Here is a 12,420-nt window from a genome sequence, read left to right on the forward strand (position 1 = left end):
ATAATGCAAAAGAGAAAGTTTTGAGCAAATATTCATAGTATAGAGTTCTACACACGAATAAATATACGGACAAGCCCTATTGTAGCATTTTTTCATAAAAAAAAATATTATAATCGGTCCACGAGTCTTGTATTGTTAAAAAGATTACTGAAAAGTTAAATTTCCCAAAAATTCAGCGTAATTGTCTGTCGTGTTTGAAATCTGAAAGTGTTGATTTTAATTATTATCCGTGGTATTGTACAGACTGAAATATATGACACGAGAGAGGGGAGAATAAACAGTAAGGCATAAAGCACGAAGGAGACTCTTGTATAATCGGGTTGCAAACTTCACAAAACCTACTTACTCTTTACAACTAATTTACTCTTTCATGTTGTACATTGAAGTGCGCAGTTCAAACAACTATGAGATGACTTCGTACAAGAATTAATCGTTCCTTCAATTCTGGTTAGCGTGACTGACCTTCTCTACCCTCGAGACTTTTTTAAATAAGTAATTCCGTTCCTGATTTACTCAGCACGCAAACTTTTGAAACTTCTTCTTGCTGGATCGATAATATCGCGACTCGCTCCGAGCAGCAAGGATGCGGGGTAAGAGACGCGCTGGCTGGCCAGTGAGCCGTCTTCGGGCAAGTTCGTTCTTTCGGCTTGGCATTCTTGGTGACGAAAACTCTCAGAACGCCAGCGTCGAGTAAAAAACAGCGTGTTGCAGCTTATTAGGATACAAAACAGGTAATTGCATGAACAGAGAGAATGAAGCAAATAACTCGAATGAGATTTGAGGAACGCAATTATAGTTCTTGCACTGGAGATGGGTGTTGCACTTTACGGCACAATACAGTTAGATTATGAAGTAATTGAAAACATGTGTTATTGACCTTACATCACGTTGCACCGGAACCTTTTCAATCTACTTCACAAATATGCACGCCACAGAACACATGAATTTGTTAGATTCGCAATTTTTGCCGCAAAATATCACTACTTGGTCTTATATACATATAATTTTGGGATTTTCTTTAAAAAGAGAAAAAGAAAGAAAGAACCAGAATCTCCTGAGCTGAGCTGAACTACTTTTATAGGGAAATAAACGGTCATGTTTCAGCTGAAAATAGAAAAAGAGGTGTTGGATTTGTGCTTCCTACGATTCATTGATTGATTGATTGATTTGGTGTTTAAAGTCCACTTTATGCACAGTAAGGCTAATCGGGACTGGATCTACAGTTTAAAGTGGGATCCGAACCACTTGTGCCTCCACCGGGTATCGAACCCGGGACTCCTTGTTTACAAGGCGACGCCGCTACCACTGCGCCATCGGGGAGGCGTGCTTCCTACGAAATGTTTAATGTGATAAGATATGTCCTATTACACTAAACACGAAAACTTTAAAAGTTTATATACATTCGTGAATTATAAAATTAATCTTTATAATAACTGACGATTTCTGTTATGTTTATGATTAACCCTAGGCTTATTTGTTACACGCTAGGTGGATGCCATAACAGATTACAATTGTGACAAATAAAATGAGAAGAAAGAATTTGTATTTAGTTTCTCGCAATAACAAATACTTACCTTGATTTAGTAAAATTAATATTTTTTTTGTGATCAGCATTATGTTACGCATCGTTAATTGAGAGAAGTATATATTTAATGTCATAATTGAAAATAAATATTTTTATTTGTAAAATAATGTTTTTAGATGTATTAGTGATTGGCAGCGGAGGGAGCACAACCGGATTTTTTGTATAAGAGGGAGGTTTATTCGCCAGCCACCGTGGCGGAGTGGTTACCATAGCGCGCTACGACCCCAGGAGTCCTGGGTTCGAATCCCGGCATGGTCATGGGTGTTCTTTGTGGGTGTATCTTCTTCAGTTTCATCATATCAGCACTCATCCTCATCTTCGCGATTAGCCAAAGGTGGCAGAAATGCGAAGTAAAGTAAACCAAATCAATCAATCGAACGGCTTATTCAACCCTCCAGGGAACTGATATCGTTAATTTGATTATATTGATAGATTGATTGATTTGCTTTATTTTACTTCGCTTTTGTGCCACTTTTGGCTAATTTGCGAAGATGGGGATGAGTGATGATATGATGAAATTGATGAATTGACACTCACAAATATCCATGTCCAGACCGGGATTCGAACCCGGAACCCCTAGCTAACCACTCCGCACGGGGGCCGGCAATTTGATTTTATAAATAATGTATAAGCCCATTGTGAATGATAGTATACAAATTAAATAAACTTCAGTTAATTCCACCAGCAAACGAAGCAAGAAAGAGAGGTAACAAAAAATTCAAAAATAAAATAACTATGTGAGAGGTGACACATCATAATGCTGTGACTATAATTTTCCCCCTAACTTCCGAAGATTTTCCTCGATTCAAATGGGTAAAATATAGAATAATATATGAGGATATTCGTTCAATGTATCGAGTATTGCATTTTTCTTACTTTACGTCGATTTTTCTGTCACTTCTGACTAATCGTATCGAACCTACTACTAGCACCACCACCCAGCACTACTACTACTAACAACAATAGTAATATTATTGGTTTGTAATAATTATTATTATTCATGATATAATTACATTGGCGAGCAGCGGTAGCCCAATTGGTAGAACGTCTGACTGACTCACACGGGAGACTCGAGTTCTATTCTCGAGGTGGATGATTTCAGGCGGTAGTTTATCCAGAAATGTCCCTTTGTGGAATGGCTCTGGGGTTCAACCAGCCTCTGATAAATGGGTACTGGGGGAGGATAAAGGCGGCCGGTGAGTGGTGCTAACCACATCACCTCCACAAGTGGCCGAGGTTGCGTAGGGTCTTATCTTACCCCCACCCCCAATATGACTTAACGTCATGTTGCAATATGCAGGGGGTAGTTTAAAATGATTATATTATTAATAATAATCACGTGACCTTGCAAAAATTCCTGCCAACATCAGTGGCGTAATCTTGGCTTCCCAGAAATGAAGGAAAGCGAAAATAAGCACAGTTTGAAACACTGGCACTGCTATTCAACAATCACTGTCCTTAATCTCCTAGCCATGCACAGTAAGATTATTTTTGCCTTGAAATGAGATGGTGAGTCTTAGTTCCCTTCCCTTCATATATGATGTAAAGAACGAAGAGAGTAAGGAGAGAGAGAACTAGGAGTACTTGTTCGAAGATATTTGAGAGGAACTTGAACCCTCAACCCCGAGCGAGGGGCGGGGGTGAGTTCTCGGAATGCTCCTGAATGCAAGTTAAATGAAAAGATTACGGCCAATTTCCCTTATACCGTTTCGCCTTATTGCGTTTTCACCTCCCCCAATACAATTTCGCCTGATTTATGTGACACTGACTTTCTAAGGCGAAACGGGACATCCCATTTCGCCTTACACACAAAAAATTTCCCACCAGGAAATATTATCGACATGAAGGGTTATTATTATTAATGCATTATTAACCTAACCTAACCTACCCTGACCGACAGGACAATGGGAGCTCCCATTATGAATTACCCTTCAAGTCGATATTCCCAGGTGGGGATTTTTTTGTGTAGAAGGCGAAACAGGATAAGGCGAAATGGGATGTCCCGTTTCGCCTTAGAAAGTTCGTGTCACTTAAATCATTTGAAATTGTATTTGGGGAGGTGAAAACGCAATATGGCGAAATGGGATAAGGCGAAACGGGAGGACAGAAATGAAAACATCACTAGAGTCTAAATGTAGTGAGTAATTTATTCAAACATACCAAAGGCATGTTTAGATTTTACATAGATCTGTCCCGGTCTCGACAAGTCTCAAAATGTCTTGTTCTCGTCAAGAGTTTCAAAAATTGCCTCGGTACCATCTCTAAGATCCAGACAAGAACAAGGCTGTTCTTTATATATCGAGATGACACCGAAAACGATACAGGTATTTGTAACCCGAGATGAGAAAAATACAGTTAAGTATACGATATGTAGTGCGAGACTTGTACGACCCCAGAATCCTAGTTGAATTTTGATGATGTCCACTACATAACATATTCTAACAGTCTTCTACATTTGCAGCATGGAGAAAGGTGGCCCGCTGTTTATGAAGGTGACGGTCCCTCCTGGGCTGGAAGGGCTCCTGGAGGACTTAGCCCGCGAAGTGCTGAAGCACCAGCCAGTCAATATCTACTGGTTTGCAGCCGAACACTTTGAGAAGTTAGTCAACGAGAGGGAGTCAGGTAAGTGATGGGGAAAACCATCTACTTTTACAATCTGAAGGGATATTTAAATTCATTTTTGCATTCTAGAGGAATGTTTAGTTGTTGTTGTTTTTTTTAAATTTTGGAGTGAAAATTTAAATTCATTCTTTTTTCATCCTAGAGGATTTTAGCAGCTTTTGGCAGACTCGAGGAAAACTTATTTTGATCTCATAAACTCAATTTTTTTAACAATGTAGAGGGAAATTTAAATCCACTTTCGGAATCTAGAAGAAAAGTTTTGTATACTAGTGGGAATAATCCACTATAGTTTAGATGTTTTTAAGTTCATTTTTACAATCTGGGATGACAATTTTTTAGTTCATTTTTACAGCATGGAGGTATTTTAGTCGTTTTTAGCGCAGATTAGGGAAACATAATTCATTCCTGTGTAAAGAAGAACAACAATTGTACATTTTGAAGATGCTGAGGGATTTTACGACACACTTTAGGTCCTTTTACGGCATAAAGAAGAAATTTTGGATCTTTCCCTTCCGGGCAATTCTCACAATGATAAGCAAAGCAAGCAACTAAAAATTCTAGGTTCGAGTTCATATCTAGGCAAAGGTGTTCCTTTGTGTTTGTCTCTTCATCAAATTCATATAAACATCACCCTCGTCCACTGGCGTACGCAGAGGAGGCTGAAAAGGCTATTACCTCCCCCGAATTTTTCAGAAAATAAAAACAAATGAAATGAAAGCAGTATAAAAGTCGGGAAAACCCAAAGTTGTTAGCGCAAACCTCCTTAAAATGACCCACGATAACCATTTTTCCTTTGAATAACTTTTAAAACGAAGGTTAAAAATCATAATTGGATCTCATATCTCATGAAAAAGAACAACAACGAAATTCATTAACGGCGATGTAAAGGTTAGATTCATGGCACTGAAATCGCGTTAACATTCAACTGTAAATATTGACACAATTTCGATTGAATTCACGTAATCTTTGAATTAGGTGGAAATGTGTTTTGGATTCTCTTTTTAGATGAGAAACCCTTTAACTAGTAACGCACACATGCTTTCGCTTGCATTAAGTTCACATGACGTCTAAATGCCATGTAGGTGCATTTAATAGAAAATGAACCGAAATCTTCAAACTGGCTATTCATTTTGCCCGCCAAAGATGGAAAAAATTATTTCGAACGTATGTTTTTCCTCTAAATCCTGAACTACGGTTCTTCCTACACGGTGAATCAATCGTTTTCAATGTTTCAAGAGTAGGCATATGAATTTCTTGTTGTTTTTTTATTACAAAACCAATGATAGTGCTTTCCGTACTTGCAGAGCGTCGTTAAGTATAGCAAATGCCATTATAAATAACTACTTTGTCAAGCCTACAAACTTGGACCTCTCACGAGTCGATCCGAGACCATCTCGACTTATTATCTTATTTGAAAGACAACAACACGCCGTAGATCCGAAAACAAGCGCTCGAACAGGATTGAACCAAGAAGCGACCCACCCAACATACGTCAAAAACACAGCCCAGATTTAGTATTCGATAGAAAAGTACTTGTGAAACATCAGAGGTGTGAGAAAATACCGAATGAATGGCATATAATAGAAACACAGCAAGAGGCGCTAACTTTTCATAAATAATTGGATGCGCTCAGACACTTGAATTATACTAAGCTTACAAAAAACCTCACAAATCATCCCTTCCATGTATTATGATATAATTGATCACAAACAATGCATCCTAACTAAAAAAAAAAAACACGAATCACGATAATAATAATACGACAAATTATTGTGTGGGCTCGGGCCCCATGTAAGTTGATGCCAATGTACACAGTCACCATAAATTACGTAACGAAATTTGTGTATGTAGCTATGCGGTTGTAAACTTAATTGAACTGAACTGGAACATTATGAGTATAGTATATAATTTATACCGTGCGTTCATTTCTATCTGCAGCCGAGAGATCGGGAGAAGCGTGGCGGGCGGCGCTGACGGAGATGCCGACATTTGCGGCCTGTAATGCCCGCTTATTTTTATAGACATATGCAGACATTTATATAAATATTGCAAAACGATCACTAACCTGTGTTATAACACGCAAAAGTTCTTCTGTAATTCATCCAAGTTCTGCTCTTATATGCACAAATAAATACGCTTTAGAAACGATGTTAAGAGCCACAGATAATAAAACATTTTAATCATAGTTTTGACCAGTAACGTCCTGCTTAAGTTTATATCCTTGAATGAGTTTTGTGCCGATGGGGATCGTTTGGAGGTTTTGAATGTGCAACACTGTATCAAGATTACGCTGTAGAAGAAACCGTTAAAAGTCAATAGGGTTCGTGAGCTTCCTTGCAATCCGAAATCTCCGAGCTCGAGTTTTTTGTTCCTTCGCGACTAGATGAAGACAGAGTTGTAAATATAGTGGCGAGCAATGTAAACCAAGAGCGTGTTAATTTCGTACTGTGCGCAAGAGTGTTTGTTATTCTTGGTTACTTGCAGTTACTTGTTTGTGTTATTGTAGTGTGTATGTGTGACGTGTCAGTGAGACGATTGGAATGCCAGCCGCAAGATTCACGTTAGAACAAAGATTTTTTTTTATGTATGACACGTACCTACGTGAAAACAAACTCGCGTCGAGACGTGTGTAGGTAATTTGTACAGAAATTCCCATGCGTTTCAACTCCACACAGAGATACGGTTAGACATCTTGTCCTTAAATTACGAGAAACTGTATCGTTAAATTTTAAAACACCTAAGCAAAAACGACGGATTCTAACCGAAGCAAAACTCGATGATATTGGTGCAGCGTTAGAACGTTCTCCAAACAAACCTCTACGCCGTGTTTCACAAGAGGTGGGCGTGGGTTGGAAATAATGATCCATTATTGAGATGTGTTATTCATGACCAGAGGTTTGATGATTCAAGAGAGAGGGAGAAATTCCTCTTATTCCAAGTTCAAATCGCACTCTACATTAAAATGAATAGATGCATGTTTGTTCGCTACTTTCACATGGCAAACGTCTAATTTTCCGTTGCGTCACATTCGAAACGAGCCCAGAACGAGATCTGGAGCTTTATATATTTGGCATAAAGCCCAATTATTTGTATTAATATTTTATTAACTGAAATATTGCATGACTAAATTGTAACCCTACTAAGATGATCATAATAATAATTATTGTAAGTTTCGGGAATAATCTGTTTTAAAAATGGCCACTAATTCTAAAAAATAAAGAAATAACATTTATTTATGTAAAGTGTACATTAAAAAAAGGGAATCTGCTACTCTAAAATGAAATTTTCATGCCACCACATTATATATAATATATGTGTGCAGTAGCGTAACTAACACGCTCTGTGCCCCCCCCCCCCCGCAACTTTCAGTTGTGCGCACCTACTCTTTTTTTTCTTCTTCTTATCTTTCCTTTCTAAAATATTAATTCACGCTTACATTTATATTAGACATATACAAATATGAAAATGCATACATGTAATTTTAATCAATATAAAAGCTGGTACGAAACGTTTAGACAAGAGACAAACTGTAAACATTTTTTTTATAATTAGATATGACAATACACTGTTACTACAAAAATTACGATATTGTTAAATGCCCATTACCAGTCCTCTGCGTTTTTTGATGGAAGCAAATTATTTTGCTAGTTTGGTCAAGAACAGTTTTCAAGCCGAATCCCTTTCGATACTAAACAGCGCCAGTCGACTCAATCTCACTCTTGTCATTGTGCTCTTCAAGTAAGTTTTGATCAATTTTAGCTTCGAAGACGACCTCTCAGTTCACCGGCGTACGTAGAGGGGGACTGAAGGGGCTACAGCCCCTCCGAAATTTTGAGAAAATCAACAAAATACAAATAAAAGCAGTCAAGAAGTCAGGAAAAAACAGTGGTAAACGTAACCCCTGATCTTGAAATGACCACTGATTGCCATTTTTGAAAGTGTAAAGTAATACATTTACGAAATATCTTATTGTGTATTCCACCCCCACAGAAAGCAGCTATGCACTATCCGCCTTTACAATTTCAGCACCTCCCGAAATAAAATCCTGCATACGTCAGTGTCTCAGAAGACGCCACAGCCACAGGTATGGTCAAATACAGCATAGGCTATATTAATATAAGCAGTGCATACGTCAGGAATGCTACTAGCCAGAATTTTGCTTTCTGTCAAGAGGAATTCTAAAGCTTCGCTGATGTTCGACGTTTTTAAAATTTTTATTATTATTTCAGTTTTGACACTACATTCCGAAAACAAACAATGTCTGTAGCTACAGTGCAAAATACATTGTTTTCATATTTCTCCCAGAAAATAGCAGATTCCACTAACTGTCTGTCTGTGTGTTCCGTTAGGGTGGTGGGGCTTAAAAAGGTGAAGCTTTCTTTGATTTGTTTCATACTCTGAAATCTATTGTTTACTTGATTTACTACAATTTCTAAACGCAGTAGAAAAATGTATTTCCTTCCCTGTTGTCTACCCTTCGGCAACGCAATCAATGAAGAACTATTCAGCTAATGAAGGTTTTCTTTTAATCTGGTATTTCACTTTCTACTTTTCTAGTGATTAACATTTTCTGTTTGCAGTTGTAAGGACATAGAAATAAAATATGTTTGGTTGAAAATATAATTTAACGCCGAAAGGAAAACTTTTGTAAACTATCGGTCTTTCTTAATTTATCATTCTTACTGTGCCCCGGAAGCCCGTGCTCCCCCCCCCCCGCAGCGCGGGGGTTGCGGGGGTGCTACTTACGCCACTCTATGTGTGTGTGTTGGGGGGGGGTGAGTATGCAGGTTGAATTTTGTAGCCGCAAATGAAAAACTTTCCTCCGCCACGGAACGCAGCTATGCATCATCCAGTTCAATACGTCCAGCCCCCATCCCCCCCCAAAAAAATCCTGCGTACGCCAGTGTTCTCGTCACCTAACGGAAACACTACGCACAATTTTTGTTATTGCACGTTCACTTTTTCTTGGTCTGGCAAATATTGCTGTAAGAAGAGTTTATTGTTTGAGTTGGTGTTTTTCTGTTTTAAGTCTACTTTATGCACAAATGGCCAAGTTGTCAACACAGTAAAACAAATATCCCTTCTTTCTTCCTCTGTTTCCCTTTTTCTTTATTCGTTTCTGTCTCTCTTTCTAATCTCCTTCCCTTCTTTCTCTGCTTCTCATTTTCTCTCTCTTTATTTGTCTCTCGTTCAGTCTTGCTATCTCCATTTGTAGCGCGCCTCTCTCTCTCTCTCTCTCTCTCTCTCTCTCTCTCTCTCTCTCTCTCTCTCTCTCACTCACTCACATTCATCCCTTCCTTCTGCCTCTGTTTCTCTTTTTTTATTTCGTTTGTCTTCCCCCCTTTAAGCCTCTTCTTTTCTTCTTTCTTCTGCTTATATTATCCTTCGTTCCTCTCTTCCTTTGTTATATCTGTTCAGTGGCGCAGGAACATTTTTCATTTGGTGGGGTATAAAATTCAGCCTCCCATACATACATACATACATATATCTATATGTAAGTACACACACACACACACACACACACACACACACACACACACACACACACACACACACCCACACCCACACACACACATTCTGCTTTACAGGTGCTTTATAATGTGAAGGCATGGAAATATTCCATAGAACAGTACACACGATTTTGTGTTGTTGTTTTTTTAAAATGCGTAAATGGAATGTAATTTTAATTTCTTTGTTTTTCTTAGAATTTATGGTTATTTTAAAAACAGCTATTGAGACCAGATAACGATTCCAAAACATATCAAGGTCTGGACCTTGTTCTGGGCTAATTTTGAATTTAACGGAACGGAAAATCAAGAGTTCGAAATGTGAAAATTCCGAACAAAGATATATCTATTCATTTTAATGCAGGGTGAGATTAAAGGGGTTAAGGAGGATTCTCCCCTCATTTTAATTTTAAAGTCCCATAGCTACACATAAAAATATATTTAAATAATTTTTGGCTGATGATGTATTCTAATGCATTTTAGAAGCCGGTATTTTCTCAGACATCTAAAGGACGTTGTATTGTATTATAAAACAAAACAAAAAAAGCAGTTGAGATGGTTCCCGATCAACTCGTAAGTTGACTTACGATCAACTTTGGAATACTTGTAAAACATTTGACAAAGCATTTATTTGTAATATAATTAGCTGTACTTAATGACGCTCTTCAAGCACTGAAAGTACTACAGTATAATTGAAGACTAAAATTGGTAAACGCTGTAAGTGCCACAAGAATTCAAACACCGTTTTCCACGTTAAACTGTGAATGTGCCATGCTTTATAATGTGGTAAACGTGAAAAGTGGCTGGTAGTCCTCTAAGTAGTTCTTCGCGATTGGCCAAAAGTGGCAGATGCGTAGTCAAACAAGTCAATCAATCAAACAATCCCATCTCACTCAAAGATCTTGTGAATCCAATCCAAAATCTACCAATATCTATAGAAGAATGTGAAAGCGTGTTTAATGTCAACCCTAACCTTCACTGATTAGAGAAATCATTTAGAAGTTTTAAACCTATTTTTCCTTTCCTTAGACCTCCAGTGCATTGCTTTGATGCAAAGGAATTTGCAAGAAATTAGATCAAGTCTAAGCATCACAGTGCCCTTGACAAGCCAATGGCAAACCAGAGAACCTGCATTGAGGCACATTTATCTCGTGCATTCATCTGACTAATGTAATTTTCTTATAGTTTGACTTTAGAGTTCAACTTAAAAGTCCGTTGTGTTTATCTTGCATTCGATATCACAATTAGATTTTAAGCAATTAATGTCCAATTCTAAGTATACCTAATATATAGGTAAAAATAAGTCCTCCCCCTTTAATAAAATCACAAATTGATCCCTGTTTTAATGTCTATGAAACATTTAATTTCACGTAGGAATGATATCGCGATGCGACGAGTCGAGAATTGGCACAGGCTCATCTCGTCTCCTCTGTAGTGAGGTCTTTCTCGTTCTTGTTTGTGCTTATTTTTCTTTCGGTTTCCACTTAGAAGTTATCAAAACTTATTCTAGATTCACTTCATGTTCAGATAGGCTATTCGGGACTATATATAGTTTAAAGTGAAATCCAAAGCGCTGTGCATGTGGACCTCTCAATTACAAGGTGATATATCTCGTCCTGACCCACGAAATGTTTAGTATAAGCAACACATACGGTACATTGTGTCACCACTCAAAGTTTCACAACGTATATACGCCATTAAAGCAAAAACTTTTCTCAATAACGCTTTTCTTATTTACATCTTACTTCGACGCTGCGAACAGTCGAAATATGGAATTTTATTCTGAATAGATGAAACCGGACAGCACAGGCTTGCAATTGTCAGTAATGGATTAACTTTGCAATGACAGTAAACAAAATATACAACTTATTTGAAAAAAAAATCAATAAGATATAAGCTTGATATGCCTGGATAAGACAAATAGTAATTTAAATTTATTTTAAGCAATTTCTCCTAATATGATACCAGAGTTTCGAACGAGATCGTCTCTGGCATCAAGGATCGTCCCACTTTGATTTTGCAGAGATTTATTTCAGTCTCGTCTAGAAAATTGAGAGGAAACAGACTTTTCTTGTCTCAGTACCATCTCTACTTTCAAAAAAATCTCTTAATATATAGATTTAAGTATAGTTTTCCGAACACCCTCTAAAAAACTATGAAAATTATGAGTGGGGTACAGGAGTACATTGTACCTCCCCTCCCCCCCCCAATTGGTCTGTCGTGTCTCGTCTCGATTGGGTAAGTATTTCGTTTCGGAAAATTCCATTTGAAAAATACAAAAAAAAGGAGGTCGGTCATATACTCTTCTGATGAAGATTTGTATCTTATCTTCGAATTGACCACTTCTTAGAAAAGTGTACCCCCCTTACGCAAAAGAGCATTCTTCTGGAGAGTGATTTTGTGAGAGTAAGCTTTAACTGATTCCATCGTTCCACACAGATTTTAAACATTTTTCATCTCCTTAAAGAGGTTTCCAAGAACACAGGTCAATGAACTAACTAGCAAGCACAATGTAGTAGAATAAGTTTACAATTGTTTTTCCTGTGGTAAGGAAGATAATGCTTTATTTTATTGAGTGAATTGGAAATACGTTCTTTTAACAGTAGTGCCTTGCCTCTGTTAAATTATCTAAGGGGGGTACAACTGAATTTACGAATTTAGGGGGTACAGTACCCCTTCAAGAATTTTTGGGGTACAATGTACTCC

At 37.7% G+C, this 12,420-nt stretch overlaps 1 protein-coding gene across 1 annotated transcript in view; it reads left to right on the forward strand.

Moving 5' to 3' along the window:
• Window positions 1–648: 648 nt before the first annotated feature.
• The window catches only part of LOC145985207 (uncharacterized), a 60,907-nt gene continuing 49,135 nt past the window's right edge, over window positions 649–12,420 (forward strand). Inside the window, exons 1-2 of the mRNA XM_083118949.1 lie at window positions 649–731; window positions 4,047–4,207. Of these exons, the coding sequence (XP_082975075.1) occupies window positions 4,048–4,207 (160 nt within the window). The 5' untranslated portion in view covers window positions 649–731; window position 4,047. The remainder of the gene's footprint in view (window positions 732–4,046; window positions 4,208–12,420) is intronic.

Source organism: Lepisma saccharinum, chromosome 3, assembly GCF_977018435.1.
Source record: "Lepisma saccharinum chromosome 3, izLepSacc3.1, whole genome shotgun sequence".
In the NCBI taxonomy this organism is placed as follows: Eukaryota; Metazoa; Arthropoda; class Insecta; order Zygentoma; family Lepismatidae; genus Lepisma; species Lepisma saccharinum.